This window comes from Orycteropus afer, unplaced genomic scaffold (assembly GCF_000298275.1).
Source record: "Orycteropus afer afer isolate SDZICR_OR568_19922 unplaced genomic scaffold, OryAfe1.0 scaffold00132, whole genome shotgun sequence".
NCBI classification, from domain to species: Eukaryota; Metazoa; Chordata; class Mammalia; order Tubulidentata; family Orycteropodidae; genus Orycteropus; species Orycteropus afer.
The window spans coordinates 1402686-1429745 of NW_006921719.1; the positions used below are offsets into that span (position 1 = coordinate 1402686).

General features: G+C 38.1%; 1 protein-coding gene across 1 annotated transcript in view; it reads left to right on the forward strand.

The window, feature by feature from the left end:
* Positions 1–27060, forward strand: part of IL16 (interleukin 16) — a 140233-nt gene that overhangs the window by 39135 nt on the left and 74038 nt on the right. Inside the window, exon 2 of the mRNA XM_007945092.1 lies at positions 24540–24648. Coding sequence (XP_007943283.1) covers positions 24540–24648 — 109 coding nt within the window. The remainder of the gene's footprint in view (positions 1–24539; positions 24649–27060) is intronic.

Below are 27060 nucleotides of genomic sequence, written 5' to 3' on the forward strand. Positions count from 1 at the left end.
AAGTGGGAGGGGAGCTGTTGCATTGTGGTAAACTGTGGTCAATGACATGAGACAAAGTATATGTGAACTGCTGTATGGAAAGTGAATTTGCTCCGTAAATCTTCACCCAAATCAAAATAAAATAAAAAATAAAAAGATGAGTGTAGACAGACAGACACAGAAAATGCCATATGAAGACACCGAGGGAAGATCGGTCATCTGAAGATGGAGTCAGAGATTAGAGAGACAGTGCCACAAGTCACGCAATGCCTGAGATTACAGAAACTAGAAGAGAGAAGGATGGATTTTCCCCTAGAGCCTTCAGAGAAAGCATGGCCCTGCTGACACCTTGATTTTGGAGTTCTAGTTCCAGAACTGTGAGAGAATAAATGTCTATTGTTTTAAACCTTCCAGTTCATGGTACTTTTTTATGTCAGCCCTAGGAAACTAATGCAATACATAACTTATCATAACCCCATGGTGTTGATTTTACCACTTTGAGTAGAGTTTAGAACACTTACTTATACTGATGTTCCTTTTCCCCACTTCTTAAATATAGCTGTCTTAAGTATTTCCTCTACATGCATTGAGCACTACATCAGATGGTGTTACAGTTTTTGCTTTGACCATAAAATGTGATTAAAGAAACTCACGAGGGGAAATCTAGTTTACTATGCTTACTTCTATTTTTACCCCTTCCATTGTTCTTTCCTTTCTGAAGGTCCCAGACTCCTGTCATCATATATTTCTGTTTGGAGCACTTCCTTTAGCCATTCTTTAGGGATAAGTCTGCTAGAAACACATTCTCTTAGCTTTCATTCATCTGAGAATACCTTTATTTTCCTTTCATTCCTGAAGGGTAGTTTCAATGGTTATAAGGTTCCTAGTTGGCAGTCTGCCCTTTCATCTTCACAATTTCTTTATATTATCACACTTAAAAATTTTTCCAGTCTGGCTGGGGCTATTAAATTGTTTCTCACTTTTCTCAAAAAGTTTTGCAGTTTTACCTTTAAGTCCATTTAAAATTTTTTATAAGGTGTGAGACTTAGGCTGAATATTTTTTTCTTTGCCACTCCTCGGAAGGAAGGTTGGGCAATCCTACTTCCGTAGTGATACTGCCTTGGAAACCCAAGGAGGGGTCTCTATGAGTCAGGGCTGACTCGACGGCACATAACAACAACAACAACATGAATGTTAATGTTCAATTGCCACATTTTTAAAAAGGCTATCTTGTTTCCATTGAATTGCTTTTGCACTGTTGTCTAATCAGTAAGGCATATTTGTATGGGTCTGTTTCTGAGTCTATATTCTGCTTCATTGAGCCATGTGTATATCCCTCCTCCAGTACTACAGAGTCTTGATTACTGTAGTTATACAATAAGACTGGAAATCAGATAGACTTATGCCCACTTTATTCTTGTTTTTCAAAATTGTTTGCTATTCTAGTTTCTTTGCCTTTCCATGTAACTTTTAGAATAGTCTTGTTTATATCTATAAAAAAATCTTCTGAGATTTTGATAGGCATTGCATTAGCTTATATTTCAATTTGAGTATTGTCATTGTTACTATGGTAAATCTTTTGATCCATGAACATTATGTGTCTCCCCATTTATTTAGATCTTTGATTTCTTTCATGAACATTTTGTTGTTTGTAGCATACAAATCCTGTACATGTTTTGTTAGATTTATACGTAAGTATTTTTGTGTGAATGGGCTCTTGTGGTGCAATGGTTAAACCATTTAGCTGCTAACCAGAAGGTCACTGGTTCAAATCCACTAGCCTCTCCACAGGAGAAAGATGATGCAGTCTACTTCTGTAAAGATTTACAGGCTTGGAAACCCTATGGGGCAATTTTGCTATGTCCTCTAGGCTCACTATGAGTTGGAATTAACTCAAGGGTAGTGACTTATTTTTTTTTTTTAATTTTTGTATGTGCGTGACTGTAAATGGCATGCATTTTAATTTTGGTGTCCATGTGTTCATTGCTGGTGTGGGCAGCCAAATGACAATGTGTTCGTGTTAAGATGAATCATACTTTTGACATCTATTTTTTGTTTGTTTGTTTGTATATCTTATCATTAGTAATATGTACTACATAAAATGTTTCAGCATGTAATTTGCTGATCCTGTCATTCTCAGCTATAATATTTCCAACCCCAAAGACAAATAAACATCAGATTTCTTAAGATATTGATAATAAAAGGCAATAATAATGAAAACTGGAAAAACAAACAAACAAAAAAGAGATGTTGTGGTTCTCTAGTGCTGCTATAACAGAAATATCAATAGTGGATGGCTTTAACAAACAGGAATTTATTCTCTTACAGTTTAGGAGGCTAGAAGTCCGAATTCAGAGTGCCAGCTTTAGGGGTTGGGTGAAGGTCCCTCGATCTTGGGCTCCAGTTCTGCCTCTAGTACCCAGTCCCGGCTGGAGGCTTTCTGATTCACACAGCTACTGGCTGCTGAGGCCGACAAACCCAAGGTCAACAAACCCAGGTAAAATGGCACAATCCTAAGATTGGCAGGCAATATGGCAGACCTGATTCAAGTCCAAGAACAACCCCAAGATTAACAGACAACACAGCAGGCCACTGGTTCAAGTACAGGAACTGGAGACGAACACTTGGCCAAATGCAGGATCCAAAATGTGCCAAGGAGCTAGAGACCCTTCTCAAAAGTTCTCCTTATATACAGGAAGCAGGCCACACCCCAAAGGCAGCTACTTAGCTGTTCACAGCAGATTCCACCAGGGAGGTGATTACAATCTCATCATGTGGAATAACTACATTCAGCTGTCCAGCCACTCAAAACCATGGCCCAGCCAAGCTTAACTACCACATGACGTATTTGACTTATGTCAGAATTGACTTATGGCAGATTAGTCATCAGAACAGGACCCCATTATAAGTTGGGGACCTGTAGGTAGAAATACAGATGACTTTATGCTATAAAGTTGTTTATAGTTATCTTGTTATCTTCTTTTTAATCTTTGCCGCATCTCTAATTATGTATCCTTTCTATTCTTCATGTTATTTGTATGCTAATTAATTTTGCTGGAGTTTCATGAATGTTGTTGCTTGTTGTTATGCCATTGAGTTGTCTCCAACTCATAGTGACCTTATTTATAACAGAATGAAACACTGCCTGGTCCTGTGCCAGCCTCACAATTCCTACAATACCTGAGCCCATGAGTGCAGCCACCATGTCAATCCATCTCATTGAGGGCCTTCCCCTCTTTCATTGACCCTCCACTTTACTAAGCATGACATCCTTCTCCAGAGAATGGCCCCTTCTGACAACATGACCAAAGTAGGTGAGACGAAGTCTGGCCATTCTTGCTTCCAAGGAGCATTCTGGCTGTACTTCTTCCAGGACTGATTTATTAGTTCTTTTTAGTTAGTTAGTTTCTTGCAGTCCACAGTACTTTCAGCATTCTTTGCCAACACCACAACTCAAGAGCATCAGGTCTTCCTTATTCATTGTCCAGCTCCCACATGCATTTGAGGCAATTGAAAATACCCCGGCTTGGGTTATTCACATCTTAGTCATCAAGGAGGTATCTTTGCTCTTCAGTACTTGAAAGAGGTCTTCTGCAACAGATTTGCCCAATGCAATACATCTTTTGATGCCTTGACTGCTGCTTTCATTAGTGTTGATTGTAGAACCAAGCAATATGAAGTCTTTGACAACTTCAATCTTTTCTCCATTTGTCGTGATGCTGCTTTTTGGTCCAGTTGTGAGGATTTTTGTTTTCTTTTTATTGAGGTGTAATGAGCAGAACAGTTTGGAACAAGTAAGGGGGACAAACTTGTTTGTCACTTTGTCATACTGTGGTGGCTTGAGTGTTGCTGTGAGGCTGGAGGCTGTGCCACCAGTGTTTCAAATGCATGGTGGACAGGTTTCAGCAGAACTTCCAGACTAAGACAGACTCGGAAGAAGGAAGAGGCCATCCGCTTCTCAAAAAATTGGCCAGTGAAAATCTTATAAATAGTTTCATAAATATTTTAAAATATTTTCATCAAACCAACTTTTAACTTTGTCAATCCCATATTGTGTTTATTTCATTAATTTTGCTTTTATTTTTATTACTTTCTCTTTTCTACTTTCTTTGATGATTAACTCATTAATTTCCAGTTTTTTTTCTTTTTTAATGTAAGCATGTAAGATTTTGACTTTTCTTATAAGTACTGGTTTACCTTTAGTCACAAAATTTGATATGTAGATTTTCATTAAAGTTCAATTGTAAGCACTTTTTAATTTACATTGTAATTTCTTTTTTGACCCATGAGTTATTTAGAAATACTTTTTAATTTTCAAGCTTAGAGTCTTTTTCTTATTTATCCTTTTTAAAAATTTTTATTTTGAAATAATTGTAGAGTCACAGAAAGTTGTGAAGATAGTACAGAGGGATCCCATGTCCCCTCCACCCAGTTTTCCCAACTGCCACATCTTACATTATTATAGTACAACATCAAAACCAGGGATCTGATGTTAGTACAATATATGTGATATTTCTATGCATTTTGTCACACATTCACATAACCATCACCTTTATCAAGACACAGAACTAGTTCATCACCACAAAGACCTCCCTCATGCTGCCCCCTTACAGTCACACTCATGCCCCTCACCCCACCATCCCTAACCCAGGCAACCACTGCTTCCTGTCTATCTTTCCAGATATCTTTAAAAAAATATTTTATGATGATTTGCATATTGGTTGGGTATCTATCGATTTCTTAGAAAGTCAATTAAAAATCTCATAGTAGATTTTTCTTTGACTTATGGCAGTATTTTGATTCCATGTTATAAGGTGTAAACAAGTTTACAATTGTATCTTCCTCATGAGTTAAATCATTATATAGTGATTTTCATTATCCTATTACATTTTTTTTTTACTTATCACCTACTTTATGTATTTATAAATTAACATCGGTGTTATTTTGATTAGCATCGATCTATCTAGTTTCTATTTTGTTTCCAACTACACACACACACACACACGCTTGATTTTTGTTTTCTTTTTTTAAATTTTTATTGTGATTTGAGTGAAAGTTTACAGAGCAAATTCATTTTCCATACAGCAGTTCACATATACTTTGTCTCATGATATTGACTGCAATTTCCCACAATGCAACAACTCTCTTTCCTCTTTCTCCCCATAGTTACCCCTTCCCTATGTCCTTCCTTCCCATGCACTCCTGCCCCCTGAGCTGTCTCCCTGTATGTACACAGCCCTTCTATTCCCCAAGATTGATCTCTCCAAGGAGTGTATCTACCTAATGTAAATGGTGAGCTTTTATTTTCTTCATCTTATTGTGCTCTTATGTTTCAGATATATCTTTCTATATCTGACATTGTTACAAAGTTTGTCTTTTAGCAGGATCATTTAGATTTTTAAAAATTATGCACGTATACTATACATATGTGTAAAGTTATCCCATTTTTAAATATTTACTCTATTTCTCCTGTGTTTTTTCCCCTCTCTTTCCTTTTCTTTTGATTGGTTTTACTTTCTTAATCTTTCTCTTTCTTTATTCATTCTGAGTTTATAACTCTATATCTGTTATTTTATGGTTACCCCAGAATATTTGACCTGCAAATTCCAGTTTTTCAAAGTGCAAAACCTGTCAATTAAAAGTTTTTCTCTTCTCTTGAACAATACAAAATCACTGAATATTTTTGTTTTGATATAATGTAATGGCTTTTGACCTATGATTGTTACCGGTAATTTAATTCTATTTCTAATTTTTAAAACATAAATTATCTTTTTTTGGGGTTTAGATTTATCCAGATATTATTTCCTTTCATTGCCATTCTTTGCATCACAGGCCTTCAGTCTGGAATCACATGTCTTCCTTCTAAGAAATTATCATTAGAATTTACTCTGTGATGATATGTTGGTGGCAAATATCCTCAGGTTTTTTTTTTTAAATTTTCTCTCTGAAAGGCCTTTATTTTACTCTTTTTAAAAAGATATTTTAGCTGGTATACAATTCTATGTCGATGGTGATTTTATCTCCCCACATTGAATTAATTGACTATTGTTCAGTTTATATAATAGCTGTTGATAAGTGAGCTTTATATTTAATTTTTGCTTGTTTGATGATAGTTTATCCTTTTGTCTCTGGCTGCTTTTAAGATCTCTATGTTTTGTTGGTTTGCAGTCTCATTAGGATCTGTCTAGGTGTGAATTTCTTTCTTTTTAAAGAAATCTTATTTGGGATTTGTTGGGTTTCATCTGATTTATCTGTGAATCTGTGGAATGATGTCTTTCATCATAACAGGAAAATGCTAGACTTTAATATGCAAAGTATGTTTCTTCCTTATTATTTCTATATTCTTTTTGTGCAACTCTGCTTAAATATTAGTCTTCTCATTCATATATTTCTTAACGTCTCTTATTTTCCTTCTCTTTGTACTGCAATCTTGTTTTTCTTTTCCCCCAAGATCTATATTTCAAGTCTCTTGTCTTCTCTTCAATACCATCTAATACACTGTTCAATCTATTACAATTTTTATTTTAAAAATTTCTTAGTTATTTTTAAGTCTGATTGGACATTTTCTTTTTCTTTCTTTCTTTCTTTTTTTTTGCTTTAAGCAGCAAATTTATTTTCTCACAGTTTAGGAAGTTAGAAGTCTGAATTTAGGGCACCTGGTTGTAGGGGAAGGCTTTCGCTCACTCTTGGCTCTGGGGGAGGTCCTTGTCTCTCCTCAGCTTCTGTTTCTTGGTTCCTTGGTGATCTTCATATGATGTAGCATCTCTCTTCCCTCATCTCTGCTCTGCTTGTTACTTGATTAAGCTGCCCGGTTATGTTTCAAAGCAGATTGATTTAAGACAGAACCTACACTGATACTGCCTCATTAACAAACGGGATTATAATACAAAGTATAGTAGGATTTACAACACATAATTTTTGGGGACACAATTCAATCCATAATACTCCCTTTCTGTTAAAAGCCTTCTCAAGATAACTGGACATTTTGAGATAACTCTACAACATATAGAAAGCAAAGCAACCAACCCAACACACTTTGGTTTTTATTCTAGAAAGTTCATGTGTGTCTAACAGGAAATGTATTTTTGAATTATGGCTTTTGTGACTTCCTCCAAATTCCTTGAAATAATGAAACTTCCATTTCTTCATCATTAATGCAGCTTTCCATCATGAGTTGCACCTTTTAAGAATACTTGGGAGTCATGTTATCCTGCAATCTTTGGGGTTCATATTCTAGGTGAAGGTTAAGAAAGCTCCTCTGGTCACTTCAGAATCAGTGGATGGGAATAACCTGAAACCACATGACTCACAGAGGGTCCTAGTGTAGTTTACTTGATCCATTTCCTGCTGCTGGTCCTCTGGGTATTTCCTTTCCTTCTCTTCTTTCTTTAAAATTTTAAATTGATAAACTGAACACTTCATTGTTTGCCCTTTCTGCTTATTCATTTCAACTGTAGTTCAAAATACTGCGTACAGAATTGGCTCAGTTATGGTATTTACTTCCCAGTAAGAATTCTCTCATTCTCAGAATATTACAGGGTTTTATTTGGTAACTTGGAAAATACTGAGCAAAAAACTACCTTAAAGATCTGGTGGAGAGTGAAATTCTCTTTGGCATCAACACAGTGGTAACAGACTGAAGATCCAACTCAACTGGTCCCTCTTTCAAATCTGTTTTCTTTTAACTTTTATTGTGATTTGGGTGAAAGTTTACAGAGTAAATTCATGTTCCATACATCAGTTCACACACATTTTGTTTCATGATTGCAATTCCCACCATGTAAAAGCTTTCTTCTCACTTCCTGCCCATAGTTACCTCTTCCCTGTGCCTTTCTGACTGGACATTTTCATAGACTCTTTCTCTTCAAATATTTCAATTCTTTCTTCAAAATATTAAACACGTTCATTTTATATTCTGTTTCTGTTCGTTCCACTATTTAATCTTTGCAGGTCTAAGTTTAAAGTGTGTTGCTTCCTCTGGTTATTTCTCATGGTACTTTTTCTCAATGTGTATTATTATTTTTCCCCCCTCTGATTTCTTATACATCCTGTAACTTTATCTGTGGAGATCTTTGTGACCTAAGTCAATGCTGGTTCCTCTAGAAAAGATGTGAATTTGCTTCTGCCAGGTAGTTGGGGGCACCACCAACCTGGAGCCATTTTAAACTAAGTTCGTGGCTAGAGGTTTTCAAAACATCCATGTGATATGAATTAGGGTTGCAGACTCTTGAGAGGGCCAGCTGGTAGTTATTAATTATCAAATGAGAGTTCCTCCCTTTCCAATCAGGACATTTCCAGGCTGACAGTTCTCATGTAGTTCCTGAGAGATGGGATAGGTTTACTTCCAGTTTATACTTACAGTGAGGGTATAATCTTTGGGCCCCCTCTTCATGTAAGAAGTTTGTCTTATTAAGCTCCTCATCTTAGGAAGAAACTAGAACCTTCCTTCTTTTCCCTACATCCAAAAAGGCTATGAAGACAAAGTTGAAGTTCACTCATGTTTTGGTTCTCTAGAGCTGCTATAACAGAAATACCACAGATGTATGGCTTTATCACATAAGAGTTTATTGTCTTACAGTTTAGAAGGCTAGAAGTCCAAGTTCAAAGTGCCAGCTCTAGAGGCTGGGTGAAGGCCTTTTATCTTGGGTTTCAGCTCTGCCTCTTGTTCCTGGACCACTGGAGCTGGAGATGTCTCTTAATTCAGGCAGCTTCTGGCTGCTGAGGCTGACAAATCCAAGGTCAAGAAGTAAAATGGCACAGTCCCAGGATTATCAAGCAATATGGCAGCCTACTATTCAAGTCCAGAAACAGTCTCATGATCAGTAAACATGGCAGGCCACTGAGATGAAGACTCAGCAGGATCCAGATGTGCCAAAAAGCTCAAGATCTTTCTCAAAGTGTCTGGAAGCAGACCACAACCCTAAGGCAGCTACTCAGCTGCTCACAGTAGATTCTACAATGGAATTGATTACCAGTCTCATCCTGGAGAATAACTAGATCCAGCTTCCTAGCCACTCAAAACCAGGCCCAGCCAAGTTGACACATAAGCTTAACTACCACACCTCAGTTCATCAAGTGATTTCAAGGAAATAGCCAGCCTCTGGAGGCTGCTTACCTCTTGGGAAAGCTTCAGTATAGTTTTTATTTACTTTTTGGTTTCAGAATATTTCTTACTCATTTGCTACTTCATTAATACATTTAAATCACTTTCAACACTTTAAATGATTTTTAGCAGAAGGATCAAAATAATAGTCCAGCATTCTACCAGAAACAAAGTGGTATCGAACATTTTTGTATGCACATCTTTGAATGTTCTGTCCAATTAGTTCTTATAAAAATTTCTGGAATTTTAGTTGCTCAGTTAAAGGGAAAACACATCAAATATTTGGTTGTATGTTGCCAGTTTCCCATCAGAATTGCTAAATAAATTTACCTTTTCACCAACAGTGCATGAGAATGCCTGCTCGCTGTCTTCACCAACATTAAAACAAAAAAAAAAACCCAAAATTTGTTGCCATCGAGTCCCATGTCTTTCAAAGTAGAACTGTGCATAGGGTTTTCAACAGCTATGACTTTTCAAAGTAGGTCTTCTAAATGTGCCTCTGGTTGGATTTGAACCTCCAACCTTTCTGTTAGTAAATGAGTGTTTAACCATTTGTGCCACCCAGGAACTCCCTCACTAACATTGTTGTTGTTGTTGTTGTTGTTATGTGCCGTCGAGTTGGCCCCGACTCATAGCAACCCCTCCTTGGGTTTCCGAGGGAGCATCCTTACAGAAGTAGGATTGTCCAACCTTGCTTCTGAGGATACTATTTTTCTTTTCTCTCTTTAACATCCTTTCCATTTTGCCCATATTTTTCAAACATTTTAATTACTAGTGAGATTGAACATATTTTCATGATGCTTGAGGACTAATTATAGTTTATTTTTTGTTGTTGTTTTAAATTGGCTGTTCATATGTTTTTCCAATTTAAGCCTGAAAAACTACTGCAAAAATGTAACATCCAGCAACCCAAACGTTGTTGGATTTCCCTATTCCAATGCAGCCCTCTGGAGTTCTTTCCTTCATATCTTACTATCTGATATTCTCCTGTCATGGCTATTCTGTCTCCTTTCTTCCTCATCGCACTCTCCCTCTGAGCAGATAATTTTGTTCTGCTTTATTTAGAAGCTAGAGATCCTTCACACAAGTGGTCCCACACATCCACTTCAGTTTAGTTCACCCCCATGTTCACTGTGCCAGCTTGTGCTAGGCACTGGTGAAAAGTCACACTTTTTGCCCTCAAGAAAGTTACAGTTCAAAAGAAGTAGGCATGGACCCAATGATTTCAATGTAATGTGGTTATGAAAAAGAAAAAGGTACTGTGAGAGACTAGATAAAGGCAATGTAGTCCAACCTGAGGATATGTTGTTAGTTCTGTTGACTCTGACAGTTACAGAATGAACTGTTCCACAGGATGTTCTTGGCTGGGATCTTTATGGAAGCAGATTTCTAGGCCTATCTTCCAGTACCCCTAGGTGGGTTTGAACTGCCAACCTTTAGATTAGCAGTTGAGCACAAACTGTTTGCACCATGTAGGAGGAAAGGCCTAATGATCTACTTCCAAATATCAGCCAGTGAAAGCTCTGTGAATCACAAGTGTCTGATTTTCAATGAATCATGAGGATAGTTTCAAGAACAGTCAGCATTTTGGTTTGTTATCAAGGGCCAACTCAGTGTCAGCTGGCAACAACAAGGAATTAGGGAAAAATTTCTGGAAAGACGACCTTTGCTGAGCAGAAAAGATGAGTAGCAGCAGATCAGGTAAATAAAATGGAAAGAGCATTCCTGTCACAGGAAGCAGAATAAGCTACAGCAGAGGAAATGAAACAACCTAACTGGGAGCTACTCGAGTGTGAAAGATAATTAAAGTATAGGAGAAGATGGAGAGGTAGATGGTAGATGGAGAGGTCTTGTGTGCTGCTCCAAGCTGCCTAGGTTTTAGATGACGAGCAATCATTCAAAAGACATAAGCAGGGGCATGATTGTGATGTGTGTGATTTGGAGATCCCTCTTTTGTCACTTGTGCTTTTGATAACACATCAAAGATGGTTTTTCCTAACTCAGCGTCATGTAGATTTACTCCTATATCTTCTTTGAAAAGTTCTACAGTTTTGTCTCTTACACGTAGGTCTACAACACATTTTCAGTTAATTTTATTTTTCATGTATGATGTGAGGAAGGGGTCCAACTTCATTCTTGTGCATGTGGATATCCAGTTGTCTCAGACAATAGTAATAAATATTTGTTGAAAAATGTCCTTTAATACTAGTTTTCCTACATCTGCCAAGCCATTCTAATAGTCCAAACTAAAAGAATACCCTGAACTAGGGCACTGGCAGTGGGAATGGACATGTTGGGGAAATCTGAGAAATATTTAAATAGAACTGCAATGACATGGTGACTGTGGTCATGCAGGGGAGGAGAAGGAGGACTCCTAGGTTTCTGGTTCCCATCTTTTCCCTCCAGATCAGAAGGCATTTAGAGACTGCATGACTGTGTGGCCATCCCCAAACAGTCTGGTAGGGCCTTGTATTTCATCTGCATGCCTTAAAGATCAAAGTCAGTTGCTGCATGATCAGCTTGACCACAGGAAATAAGACTCTATTGGGAGAACAGTTGATTTTCATTTTGTGGTTCCCTTTGACTGGAGCAGCTACACTGCCTCAGTTCAAAAAGAAAATGAAAAGACTTGTACTGAAGATGAATGTAGTCAGCAAACTCCAGGAACATCAAGCTTCTATTAGCAATGCTCAGGGTCTACGTGTAAAATGAACTCTATTAATTAAACAACGGAATCTAACTTTCAGGGAGAAGTCTAGGCTCCAAAATCATCAATGTCCCCGGATTCTGCAGCTCTGTCCTGGGTCCACTCTTTGATTTCATGGAGATCATGGAGTTTTCTATTTCTTGGCATTGGCTGTTTAGCCCTAGCAGCCTCATGACTGATTCTCACTTTGGGAAAAATCCCTTAAAGAACTCTTTGGATAGTTGACCTCATCCCCACTCAATCAGCAGTGGGAGTGGTAAATGTAGAAACTGCCACCCAAGTAATGATGGGGTACACTACCCACAGAACTGCTGCCCAAGGCTGAGGTCTCTGATGAGAACAAGGAGAAATCTGTCTGGAAGTGACTCTGCCAGCCCCGACCTCAGTGACAGCCCCACCTTGAGAAGAGGAACGGAAGAGCTCTGTTCTGTGTCCCGAGGAGGAAGCCATACTGTGCAACAGTTAGTGGGGCTCCCACAGAGCTTCTTGTGATGAGAAACCACCCCACCCATGATATACTTGCCCAAGATTGACCAGGCTCCCTCAGTGCCAAGGGAAGAGATTTTGTTCTTATGAATGATCTCTGACATGTGATCATTTCAGGGAGGGCAGTAGCCCTGCAGACCTTTAAATATAATCATGAATTCTGTTCAAAAGTATAGAACTAAAAGTTCTAGAGGTTTAGACCATCCTCTCAGCACACAAAAGCAGAAACAGAGCTCAAACAATTAAGCAAGAAGCCCAGAGTCATGAGAGATTTAATGTTTTTGGTCTCATGAACTCCTATCCACTGTATCCCACTGCTCATCTCTGGTGAAGAAGACATTAAGCTTAGGAATTACGAATTGGTCTTCCGATTAGTAATTTGTTTCAAATTTTATAGCATTGTGATCTGAGAAGATACTTTGTAGTATTTTGATGTTTTTAAATTTATTCAGGCTTGCTTTGTGGCCCAACATATAGTCTGTTCTGGAGAATGTTCTGTGTGTGCTGGAAAAGAATGCATATTGTGTATTGTTGGGTGAAGTGTTCTGTATGTATCTATAAGGTCAAGTTGGTGGGTTGTATTGTTTAGTTCTTTCATGTCTTTTTTGAGTTTCTTTCTAGTTCTATTCTTCATTGACAGTGGTGTATTAAAGTCTTCTATTGTTGTGAAGTTGTCTATTTTTCTTTTCAATTCTATTAAAGTTTGATCTATGTATTTTGGGGCTCTTGCATTGGGTACATAGATATTTATTATGGTTATATCCTCTTGTTTGATTGAGCCTTTACTAATTATTAAATAATGTTCTTCCTTGTCTTTTATGGTATAGTTTTTGTCTTAAAGTCTATTTTATGAGAAATTAATATTACCACTCCTGCTCTTTTTTAGCTGGCATTTCCTTGATGTATTTTTTTTTTCCAACTTTTGATTTTTCCTCTATTTTTGTCTTTGTGTCTAAGGTGTGTTTCTTGTAGACAAAGTGTTGATGGACCATGTTTTAGGAATTGCTAGTAGGAAAGAATGAAACATACGTTGAAATGGTCCCAGAGAAAGCATGAGTACAGGACCCTTGCCAGTGTCTAGGAAATAGAAGATCCATAGTACTTGTGCATTGTGTCAATTTTGGGAGCTTTTAGGAATCACATTCATTTTACATGTCTGATAGAAAATTACAACTTAAATCTCATCTTCAGTTCATGGTAGTGCATCCTATTCTTTCCCATGTCAAAGTAAATCACACAAATGTCAAACAATTAGCCAAGGCTTGACAGTAGCTCAGTTAGATGCAACTTATTGAAGCTAGTTCAGAGACTGGAGTCTGGGTGGCACAAACCATTAAGTGCCCAATTACTAGTCAAAAAGTTGGTGGTTTGAACCCACCTAGAGGGTCTTCAAAAGACAGGCCTGGTGATCTCCTTCCAAAAGGTTCCAGTCTTGAAAATCCTGTGGAGCAGTTCTACTTTGCACACATGGCATTGCCATGAATCAGAATCAACTCCACAGCAGCTAACAATGACACATGGCAGAGGGGAGGGGCAAAGCAGCCCTCTACTTTCCCAACTTGCCATATGTCTGAGACAGCTTTGGTTGGAAGATACCAAGGGGTGAATAAGAAGGACTTATATGTACAGCCTTGTGTGTGCCAAAAAGGCTCCTGTGACCTGTCTGTGGTCCCTGGATACCATGGCAACAAGGGGCTGAGATCCTGAAATGTGGAGAACTGATGTGGACAAGTGGTTGATCTTCTTGGTTCAATTTCCTTAAGGTGAGCCTTTTATAGGCAACCTTGAAACCCCAATAGAAAGATTCTCTCCTCTAAATATGTCATTGAGCTAATTTGGGGGGGGGGGAGTTAAGGCTCTACTTCCTATGAATCTCCTGCTAGCAACTGGTTTTACTTGTCAAGTGATTTTTAATCATATTTCAGACAAGCTACTTCATAAAAAAGACCAAAATAAAGAAATTTAACATCAAACACACTATGTCTTAAGCCTACTAATGTGATGATTGAAATAAATATCTAATTAACAATTTGTTTTTGTTCTGGTTGTAAAAGTCACACATGTCATTGTAGAAACTGTGGAAAGCACAGAAAGGAGTGAAAAGGGACATAAGCACCCATTATCCCATCACTCACTCACACACCCTCTTGCTAATTCATGAGAGCAAGACCTTGCTGTTTTTGTTTCCTGCCATATTCTTGGTTCCTGGGATAGTGTTGTTGTTGTTGTTAGGTGCTGTTGAGTCAGCTCTGACTCATAGTGACACTATGTACAACAGAACAAAATACTACCCAGTCCTGTGCCAGCCTTATAATTCTTGCTATACTTGAGCCCTTCATTGCCACTGTGTCAATCCATTTCCCTGAGAGCCTTCGCTTTTTTTGCTGACCTTCTACTTTTCCAAGCATGACATCCTTCTCCAATGAATGGTCCCATCTGACAACATGAACAAGGTAGGTCACACAATGTCTGGCCATTTTTTCTTCCAAGAAACATTCTGACTGTACTTCTTCCAGGATAGATTTGTTGGTTCTTCTGGGAGTCCATGGTATTTTCAATACTCTTTGCCAATGGCACAACTCAAAAGCATCAACTCTTCGTTAGTCTTCCTTATTCATTGTCCAGCTTTCACATGCATTTGAGGCAATTGAAAATACCATGACTTGGATTAGGTGCACCTTGGTCTTCAAAGAGACATCTTTGCTCCTCAGCATAAAACCAAAACCAAACAAACAGAGAAACAAAAACAAAAACTCACTGCCATCAAGTCAATTCCAACTCATAGTGACCCCCTTTGGGTTTGCAACGTGGGATCTCCATGGAAATAGATTGCCCAGTCTTCCTTCTACGGAGTAGCTGGTGGGTTTGAACCACCAACCTTCTGGTAGCAGTTTAATAAATGCTTATTGAATAAATGTTACTATTCTGTTGTAATGATTTCATACTTTCCATGGCTGTAGTCAAACTGAGCTCATTTAACATTTTTTCCCTTCACTTAGTATGAAAACATGGGTATTTTCCCATGTTACAAAAACTTTAAAAACATTATTTTTAAAACTGCTTCAATGGCACGTAACAACAACAACATTATAAAACATTATTTTAAAGCTGCGTATTATATCTTTTGTGTATACTTAATATACTTATTCATTTTCATGTTATTAGATATTAAGGGAGAAATATACATTTCAAAAGAAGTTTGTAAATAAGAATTGATCTGTGGACAAGTAGATACATTGGCTGTTTTATTAGACTCTTCTGTAATGGGAGCTCTGGTGGTATAGTGCCTAGGGCATTTGACTGCTAACCAGAAGGATGGTAGTTCAAGCCCACCAGCCCCTCCTCAGAAGGAAGGTTGGGCAATCTACTTACATAGTGATACCATCTCGGGAACCCAAGGAAGGGTCACTATGAATTGGACCCAACTTGATGGCAGTGAGTTTTTTTCTTTTTTTCTATAATGCTCAAGAGCTACCAAAATCACATTCTACTATTTACTGATGTAGTCTCACTGGCATGCATGAAGAAGCAAGAATAATGCTAGAGGGAAGTTTTGAAATTTGAATCAGGACATGAGCTTTTCAGACTATTATAATTAATAAATACCTTTTGAATATTACATTGTATGAAATTATTAATTCAAAGATCCGGTCATTATACTAAACTCCAGAAATACAGAGTCTCTAGAGTTCTACTGAACTAAGCCATCTACAAGGAGCTCTACTGGTATAGTGGTTAAAGCAGTGGGCTGCTAACCAAAACATCAGTGGTTTGTACCCACCAGCTGCTCCATGGAAGATGAGGCAGTCTGCTTACTAAAGATTTACAGCCTTGGAAACCTTATAGGGCAGTTCTATTCTGTCCTATAGGGTCTCTATGTGTCGGAATCAATTAGGTTGCAATGATTGCTGTTGTTGTTAAGCCATCTTCTACGTTATCCCTGCTTTCCTTGTCAAGTATTCTCTGGGCTAGCCTGACTAGAGCAAGAAGAGAATTTTGTCCAAGTTGTTATAGCGCCATCTGCTGCTGTAAGGGAAAACAGTGCCTACAAACGATTCAGGGTGAATTCTCTGATTTTAATGGTTGATTCTTATAATAAATAAAAAGCACTAGATATGTGGTGTCTTGCAGGGTCCCCTTCTATCAGGACTGTGTACAACAGTTCTTTTAAAAACAGGATGTGAGTGAATTTCTGGCTTCAGATGGCTACATAGTATACTTGATTAAGTCATCTCTTAGAAATATCCACCAAAATTAAAAAACAAAACAAAACCCACTGCCATTGAGTTAATGCTGACTCATAGTGACCATATAAGACATAGAAGAACTGCCCTATAGGGTTTCCAAGGCTGTAAATCTTTACGGAAGCAGACTGCCTCATCTTTCTCTGATGGAGCAGCTGGTGGGTTCAAACTGCTGACCTTTTGGTTAGCACCCCAATGGTTTAACCACTGCACCTCTACTCCTTCACAATTCAAAAGGAGTATACAAATAAGGAGAAATCTGTATGAGAGCAAGAAACCATGGAAAAGGACTACCCATATTCCATATTCTAGAACCTATGAGAACTTTTTTCATGATACATGACATGCTCCTTAGAAGCAAGAATGGTCAGACTTTGTCTCACCTACTTTGGTCATGTTGTAAGAAAGGACCACTCTCTGGAGAAGTATATCATGCTTGGTAAAGTGGAGGGACTATGAAAAAGGGGAAGGACCTCAACGAGATGAATTGACACAGAGGCTGTAATGATGGGTTCAGGTATAGCAAAGATTGTGGGGCTGGCACAGGACTGGGCAGTGTTTCGTTCTGCTGTACATGGGATTGCTATGAGTTGAAGCTGACTCGACAGCACCTAATAACAGTAACAACAACAACAACATGATAAAATACAGGTAAGATTGATTGAGAAAAGGGCTCATTTGCCTGCCCTTGGCCACAAGCCTTCCTATGAAATAAGTGGAGTAGACCCCACCAAACCCCACCCCAATAGCCACCAGCTCATAGCAGCAAGGGCAGGAAGTGAGAGTGGGTTGTTGAGTGCATGTTGTTGTTTGGTATCACCAAGTCATTTTCTACTCATAGAAAACAAATGTGACAGAGTAGAACTGCCCCCTCTTCTTCTTCTTCTCCTTTTTTTTTTTTTTTATTTGCTATATTCTTTACAGAAGCAGATTGCCAGGTCTTTTTCCTTTGGAGGCACTGAGTGGGTTCAAACTTCCAACCTTTCAGTCAATAACTGAACACTGAATGCTTAGCCATTTGTGCCACCAGGGCTTCTAGCAATATACAAAAGCAGATACTACTTTGGCTCTGGGAAATATTCAAGGTGCTGAAGTTGCACACACTTGGCATATGAAATTAATCAGGCACTGAGGAGCTTGGCTTTTAATAAACTCAATAATGTCAGTTAGAAAAGGGTGGCAGGTGCCCCGCAACAAACCTTTACCCTGGAGTACCAAGTATCAGGAAGACTGGTTTCCAGGTCAAATAACCAATGCTCAAAGATGCTATACTCAGTCAAGCTATCATTCAAGTGTGACAATCACAGAAAGACATTCTTAGATGTGCAAAATTCAGAAAATATTCCATCCAAACCACTTCCCTGAAAGAAAACACACACACTCTTAAGGATTATAATGATGAGTAGTGAAACCATTGTACCTTGAGAATTAAATTAAAGATCATTGTGGCTAATAGAATTATAAAACAGAATACCAGTATAAAAAATTGTTATTGTTGTTATTAGGTAATGTTGTTAGGTGCCATCAAGTTCCAACTCAGTAAACCAAACACTGCCCAGTCTTTTGCCATCCTCACAATCATTGCTATGATTAAGCCATTGTTGCAGCTACTGTGTCAATCCATCTCATTGAGGATCTTCCTCTTTTTGGCTGAATCTCTATTTTACCAAGCATGATGTCCTTCTCCAGGGACTGGTCCTTCCTGATAACAAGACCAAGTGCAAGAGACAAGCTCTTGTCATCCTCACCTCCGAGGAGCATTCCAGCTGTACTTTTTCTAAGACAGATTTGTTCATTCTTCTGACATCCCATGATATGTTCAGTATTCTTCACCTACACCACAATTCAAAGGCATACAGTCTTCCTTAATCTATACTGAAGGCTATAGTCTTTGATCTTCATCAGTAAATGCCTCCCATCTTCTTTTTCATCAAGCAAGGTTATTTTGCCTACGCATTGCAGGTTGTTAATGAGTCTTCCTCTAATCTTGATGCTGAATTCTTGTTGATATAGTCCATATTCTTGAATTATTTGGTTAGCATACAGATTGAATAAATATGGTGATAGGATATAATCCTGACACACACTTTCCCAGATTTTAAACCATGCAATATTTTCTTGTTCTGTTCAAAGGACCGACTCTTGGTCTATATGTACAGGTTCTTCATAAGGACAATTAAGTGTTCTGGAATAGGATCCTATTCATCACAATGTTATCCATAATTTATTATGATCCACAGGGTCAAATGCCTTTGAGCATTTGTTTACACAGGTAAACATCTTACTGATTCTGTTTTCAGCCAAGATCCATCTGACATCATCAATGATACCTTCTTCCACATCCTTATCTGAATCCAGCTTGGATTTTTGGCAGTTTCCTGTCTATGTACTGCTGCAATCATTTGTGAATTATCTTCAGTAAAATTTTACTTGTGTGTGATATTAATAATACTGTTTTATAGTCTCCTCATTCTTTTGGATCACCTTCCTTTGGAATGGGCACAAATATCAGTGTCTTCCAGTTGGTTGGCCAGGTAGCTGTCTTCCAAATTTCTTGGCCTAAATGAGTAAGTGCCTCTAGTGCTGCATCTATCTGTTTGTTGAAACATCTCAATTGATATTCCTTCAATTCCTGGAAGCTTGTTTTTCCTCAGTGCCTTCAGTGGAGTTTGGACTTCTTTCTTCAGTACCATTGGTTCTTGATTATATGCTACCTCCTGAAATGGTTAAATGTCCGCCAATTCTCTTTGGTACAGTGAATCCTTCGATGCTTCCTTTATTGTTCAAGATCATGCCCATGTTTTTGTTGTTGTTCTTAGGTGCCGTTGAGTCATCTCTGACTCATAGTGACCTTATGCACAGCAGAATGAAGCACTGCCCAGTCTTGCACCAGCTCCGTGATCTCTGCTATATACTTGAGCCCATCACCGCTGCCATGTGTCAATCCATCTTGTTGAGGGCCTTCCCCTCTTTCATGGACCCTCCACCATACCAAGCATGACATCCTTCTCCGGGGAATGGTCCCTTCTGACAACATGACCAAAGTATGTAAGACGAAGGCTGGCCATTTTCTCATCCAAGGAGCATTCTGGCTGCACTTCCTCCAGGACAGATTTGTTAGTTCTTTTAGCAGTCCATTGTACTTTCAGCATTCTTCGCCAACACTACAACTTAAAAGCATCAATTCTTCTTCAGTCTTCCTTATTCATTGTCTAGCTCTCACATGCATATGAGACAATTGAAAATACCATGGCTTGTGTAAGGCGCACGTTAGTCCTCAGGGAGACATCTCTGCTCTTCAGCACTTGAAAGAGGTTCTTTGCAGCTGATTTTCCCAGTGCTATACATTGTCTGATGTCCTGACTGCTGCTCCCATTAGCGTCGATTGTAGAGCCAAGCAATATGAAGTCTTTGACAACTTCAATCTTTTCTCCATTTATCATGATGCTACTTATAGGTCCAGTTGTGAAGATTTTTGTTTTCTTTAAATTGAGATGTAATCCATACTGCCGATTGTATTCTTCAACCTTCATCAGTAAGTGCCTCAAGTCATCCTCACTTTCAGCAAACAAAGCTGTGTTATCAGCATATCACAGGTTGTTAATGATTCTTCCTCCAATCCTGATGCCACATTCTTCTTCATATAGTCCAGCTTCTCGGATTATCTGCTCAGCATATAGATTGAACAAGTATGGTGAAAGGATACAACCCTGATGCACTCCCTCCTTGCTTTTAAACCATGCAGTGTCCCCTTGTTCTGTTAGAATGAAAGCCTGCCTCATGGTCTATGTACAGGTTCCTTATGAATAAAATTAAGTGTTCTGGAATTCCTGTTCTTCTCAATGTTATCCATAATTTATTATGATCCACACAATCAAATACTTTTGCATAGTCAGTAAAACACAAGTAAACATCTTTCTGGTATCTTTTGCTTTGAGCCAAGATCCATCTGACATCAGCAATGATATCCCTCATTCCACATCCTCTCCTGAAACCAGCTTACATTTCTGGAAGTTCTCTGTCAATATACTGCTGCAACCATTTTTGAATTATTTTCAGTAAGATTTTACTTGTGTGTGATATTAATGATATTGTTTGATAATTTCCACATTCTGTGGGATCACCTTTCTTTGTAATGGGCACAAATGTGGATCTCTTCCAGTCAATTGGCCAGGTAGCTGTCTTCCAAATCTCTTGCCATAGCTGAGTGAGTGCCTTCAGCGGGGAATCTGTTGAAACATCCCAATGGATATTCCATCAATTCCTGGAGGCTTATTCTTTGCCAATTCCATCATTGCAGCTTCAACTTCTTCCTTCAATACCATTGGTTCTTGATCATATGCCATCTCCTGAAAGGGATGAAGATCAACCAGTTCTTTCTGGTACAGTGACTCTGTGTATTCCTTCCATCTTCTTTCGATGTTTCCTGTATCATTCAATATTTTGTCCATAGAATCTTTCAATATTGCAACTCAAGGCTTAGATTTTTTTCCTCAGTTCTTTCAGCTTGAGAAATACTGAGCCTGTCCTTCCCTTTTGGTTCTCAAACTCCAGGTCTTTGCACATTTCATTATAGTAATTGGCTTTGTCTGCTCCAGCTGCTCTTTGAAATCTTCTGTTCAGCTCTTTTATCTTGTCATTTCTTCCATTTGCTTTAGCTACTCTCTGCTCAAGGGCAAGTTTCAGAGTCTCTTCTGACATCCATTTTGGTCTTCTCTTCTTTTCTTGTCTTTTTAGTGATCTCTTGCTTTCTTCATGGATAATGTTCTTGATGTCATCCCACAATTCTTCTTGTTTTCAGTCGTTGGTGTTCAATGCATAAAATCTATTCTTTAGATGGTGTCTAAATTCAGGAGAGCTATATTTCAGGTCATATTTTGGTTCTTGTAGACTTGTTTTAATTGTCTTCAACTTCAAGTTGAACTTGCATATGAGCAGTTGATGGTCTGTTTCACAATCTGCTCCTAGCCTTGTTTTGGCTAAAGATATAGAGCTTTTCCATCGCCTCTTGCCACAGATATAGTCAATCTGATTCCTGTGTGTTCCATCTGATGAAGTCCATGTGTATAGCCACCATTTGTGTTGTTGAAAAAAGGTACTGGCAATGAATAAGTCATTGGTCTTGCAAAATTCTATCATATGATCTCCAGTGTTATTTCTGTCACCAAAGCCATATTTTCCAACTACTCGTGATTCCTCTTTGTTTCCAACTTTTGCATTCCAGTCATCAGTGATAATCAACACATCTTGATTGTATGTTCAGTTAATTTCAGATTGCATAAGTTGATAAAAATCTTCAATTTCCTCATCTTTAGCTTTGGTGGTTGGTGCATAAATTTGAATAATAGTCGTATTCATTGGTTTTCCTTGTAGGCATATGGATATTATCCTATCACTGCCAGCATGGTACTTCTGAAAATATCTTTTATGATGATGAATGCCATGCCATTCCTCTTCAAACTGTCATTCCTGGCATAATAGATCATATGGTTGCCTGATTCAAAATGGCCAAAACCAGTCCATTTCTGCTCACAAATGCCTAGGATATCAAGTTTTATGCATTCCATTTCATTTTTGACAACTTCCAATTTTCCTAGATTCATACTTCATACATTCCATGTTCTGATTATTAATGGATGTCACAGCTATTTCTCCTTAATTTGAGTCATGCCACATCAGCAAGTGGAGGTCTTGAAAGCATTACTTTATCCATAGCAGTAAGGTTGGTTCTACTCTGATGATGCAGCTCTTACCCAGTCATATTTTGAGAGCTTTCCAACCTAAGGGGCTCATCCTCCTGCACTGCATTTGACAATGTTTCTGGGCTATTTATAAAGTTGTGCAGTAACATAACAGACATAAGGTTTCCCTGGGCCAATTCTTTGAGAAGTGGATGGCCTCTTCCTTCTTCCTAGTCTGTCTCAGTCTGTAAACTGCATTGAAACCTGCGCACCATGTGCAACCCTGCTGGCCTTTGAAACACTGGTGGCACAGCCTCAAGCCTCACAGTAATACACAAGCCACCACAGTATGACAAACTGACAGACAAGTTTGTCTCACTTAGCTGTTCAAAACCTCTCCGCCCTCCCCTTACCTGGATCCCTGCCACTGTGCCTGTCGTCCCCAAGGTTTTCTTTCCCCCACTTCCTGCCTCTTGGGGGTGGAGCCTGTGCCCCTCTCCTTACCTGGATTCCTGCCACTGTATCTGTCATTTCCCCAGCTTTTCTTTCCCTCATAGAATCCTTCAATATTGCAGCTTGAGACTTGAATTTTTTCTTCAGTTCTTTCAGCTTGGGAAATGGCAAGAGTGTTCTTCCTGTTTGGTTTTCCAGCTCCAGGTCTTTGCACATTTCATTATAATATTTTGTCATCTTGAGCTTCCCTTTAAAATTTTCTGTTCAATTCTCATTTTTTTTTTTCTGTTCTCTTTAGTGACTCGCCATTCAAGAGCAAGTTTCAAATTCTCTTGTGACATCCATTTTTGCCTTTTCTGTCTTTTTAATGATCTTTTGCTTTATTCATGTATGATGTTCTTGATGTCATCCCACAACTCCTCTGGTCTTTGGTCATTAATGTTCAATGTGTCAAATCTATTTTTTAGATGGTCTCTAAATTCAAGTGAAATATATTCACATTCCCAGAGAAGAGTAAAATAATTCTTAACCATTAGTGTCATTATCAACCTCTATTTGTAAAATCAGTTTGATGTAAAGAGAGAGAAAAGTGTTTCAGAATCTCATCTTATATGACAGTCATATATTTTCTGTTTCATGATTGGCCCTGATAGGGAAATATGAGCCCAAATGTATTGTTTAATATACTTAATATGTTGTTTATGTATTCTATATACTCAATGCAGTGAAATAATTTCAAATTATTAATGTAAAAAGGAAGAAAAGACAATTGGATCAATATAGAAAGGTAGAAAAGAATTTAACTTATGAATATGGAAAAGTAGTCCCAAGTTAAATATTTGCAGATAGAAATCAGTAATATTGTAAAATAATAATACTCTCAGGAATGCATGGATGGTTCAGCATAGAAAATACATTTGTATAACATCCATTGAATAAATATTAGTGGCTATTGTCTACCAGAACAAGGTAACTTCCCTGATCATCCTCTCTCAAATACCTCCTTGGCACCTCATGCATGGTACTCCCTATTCTTCTCTTGTTTATTTTCTTCATAGTGCTCGTCATTCTCTGAAATTATTTTGTACCTTTATTTGTTTGTGTATTTACTGTATGTCTTCGTTTGTTAAAATGCTATTTCCCTGAGGACATTGTCCAGGTTTGTTTTGTTCACTGTTCTATCTCCAGTGCTTAGCAAAGAACCTCATACATAGTAGCTGACATATTCATTCAATATTTATTGTGTTAATTCAATATTTGTGCAATATCCATGCATTTTTTAACTAAATGAACACATGAATGTGTGAATGAATTTCAGCAAGTATAAATTCCTGCCCTCGTAGAGCCTAAGGAGTCCCTAAGTGATGCAAATAGTTAATGTACTTGGTAGCTAATGAAAGGTTGAAGGTTCTAGTCTACCCAGAGGCAACTTTGAAGAAAGGTATGGTGATCTACTTCTGACAGATCACAACCATTGAAAACCCTATGGACACAGTTCTACTCTAACCACACATGGGCTCACCATGAGTAGGAATTGAATTGACAGCAACTTTTTTTTTTTTTTAATTTGTTGTTGTTGTTGTTGTTATGTGCCGTCGAGTCGGCCTCGACTCATAGCGACCCCTCCTTGGGTTTCCGAGGCAGTATCACTACGGAAGTAGGATTGCCCAACCTTCCTTCCGAGGGAGCTCTGGTAGCATAGTGGTTAAGACACTTGCCTGCTAACCAGACGGCTGGCGGTTTTTTTTAATAGATCCTATAATTTAGTGGTGGAGCTAGGCAATTCAACAAGTTCTTTCATAGTTGTGTCAAAATCCCAGTTTTCTGGGCATGTTTTTCTATTCTAACTTTGTTACTGAATAAAAGACATGGGAACTGTTTTTCAGGAGTCTTCCACAACTTCCTCTCAAGAAAAGTCTGGAAAGCTAGAAGCACAAAGTAATAACTTCCTGCTTCCCAAAGCCTGCCACCAAAGGACACGCAGCAACTCAACCAGTAAGTGTCTAATGAGAAGTGTCACATGAAAATGTCTTCAGGAAAGAAGTTGAGCTGTATTTGGGAGAAGGGGGGATTTCTGCTGGTCCAGTTGGACTAAATCAAAATTGTGGTCAACTTGCCATTCTTCATCATGTGCAAATACCTTACCCAGCTGGAGGACTTCTGCATTTGCATTTAGAGCTTCTCAGTGCTTTAGTCAATTCCTCCTCTAGACTCTTGAGTTCCATGTTGGAAAGATCCAGGAATGGAGGATAAGAGAAATGGGGTTTACTCTTGGTGCATCTTCTGGATTGCTTCTTGATGTTGGGAAGGTCATTCTCTCTCCCTATGCTTCTGTCAGGTCATCTGTAATATGGTGGGGGTGAAAGCTGGAAGATGTCAAGATTCTTAGTTGCTGCAAATGAAATAACACTAACACAAGGTCATGAAAATTTGTAGACTACAGAAAAGCATGAAGAAATTAAAACCACACTAAATCCCAATATTAGAGATAATCTCTTTTAATATTTTCAGTTATTTCCCTCTATCTATGCCTATTGAAAACTGACACTGGTATGTCTACCTACCCATCTATCAGCTATATATATACTTTTTCTCATTTCACTGGAAAGTTTTTGTAAACACCAATTTCAGTGGCTAAATAGTATTTCATTAGGTGAATATATTATAATCTTGTGAACTTATTCCCTATTATTAGATGTTAAAGTTATTCCCAGTTTTCCAATAATATAACCAACATTGCTGAATTCCTATATGAAATTTTGTTTGAACTTGTGATGAGTTTCTCAGGGAAAATGTAAGAAGCAGTGAGGTGGTATGGTGGTTAAGAGGTCACATTTGGGAGGCAAAGCACTTGGATTTGAATCCTGCTTCCAATGCTAATTATCTGTGTGACCTGGCCACATCCCTGAAATGCTAAGCTGTATACTATTCTGCTGTAGAATGTACTGTCATCAAATGAATCATCTCCTATTAATGGATAGTTAGTTTCTTTTTCATCATGTTTTGAAACAAATTAGTTTTGGTGAAAATATGCACAGCAAAATCCACTCCTATTCCAGAGTTTCTAGACATATGATCACAGTGACATTGATTAAATTCTTCACATTGTGTCAATATTCTTGTTATTTATGTTCTAATTGTTTCACTTCCAGTTACTTAATCTCTCTGCTCCCAAAACTTTTAATCTATGTTTAAAATAGCTGTTCACCTTTTAGGTTTTTTTTAAAAAAATTTTAAAATGCATTTTATTGAAATATAATTTATGTACAGTGAAATACACAAAACTAAAATGACATGGGTCAATGCTTTTTTTTACTTTTTTCCAGTATTCCTTTCCCTCCCCTCCCATCCCTGGTAACCAACAAAGAAAGTTCCCTTCCATCTATAAACCTTTCCTTGACTTTTTACAATAATGAACTAATACTATATTTGTCCTTCTGTGATTGACTTATTTCACTCAGCATAATGTCCTCCAAATTCATCCATGTTATATGCTGTTTTGCAGATTCTCCATTATTCTTTACTGTTGTATAGTATTCCATTGTGTGCATGTACCATAGTTTGGTTATCCATTCTTCTGTTGATGGGCACCTAGGTTGTTTTCATCTTTTTGCTATTGTGAATAGTGCTGCAATGAACATGGGTGTGCATATAGCTGTTCTTGTCCTGGCTCTCACTTCTTTAGGATATATACCTAGTAATGGGATTGCTGGTCAAATGGTATTTCTAATTCCAGCTTTTTAAGGAATTGCCATACTGTTTTCCACAGTGGTTGTATCATTTTACAGTCCCACCAGCAGTATATGAGAGTCCCAATCTCTCCTCATTCTCACCAGCATCTACCATTTTCTGTCCTGTTGAACTTTGCCATTAGTGCTGAGGTGAGGTGGTATCTCATTGTTGTTTTGATTTGCATATCTCTGATGGCTAATGATCATAAGCATTTCTTCATGTATATCCTCATTGGTGAAGTATCCATTCATGTCTTCTGCCCATTTTTTAATTGGATTGTTAATCTTTTTGTTGTTGAGGTGATGAAGTTTTCTATAAATTTTAGAGATAAGTACCTTGTCAGATATGTAATTATTGACAAGTATGAATTTTTTGCTGACATTTTGTTATGTGCTTTTTCATGGTGTTGATTTCTTTGTTCCACATAATTTTCTGTGCTGAGCTCATTTTGTTTATGAATTGTGTTATCACTTCCTTCATTGCTATTGTTTTAGTATTTGCTAAATATTTGTGAGCTGAAATGGACTGGTTTTGGCCATTTTGAATCAGACAACCACGTGATCTACTATGCCAGGAATGGCAATTTGAAGAGGAATGGCGTGGCATTCATCATCACAAAGGATGTTTCAAGATCTGTCCTGAAGTACAATGCTGTCAGTGATAGGATAATATCCA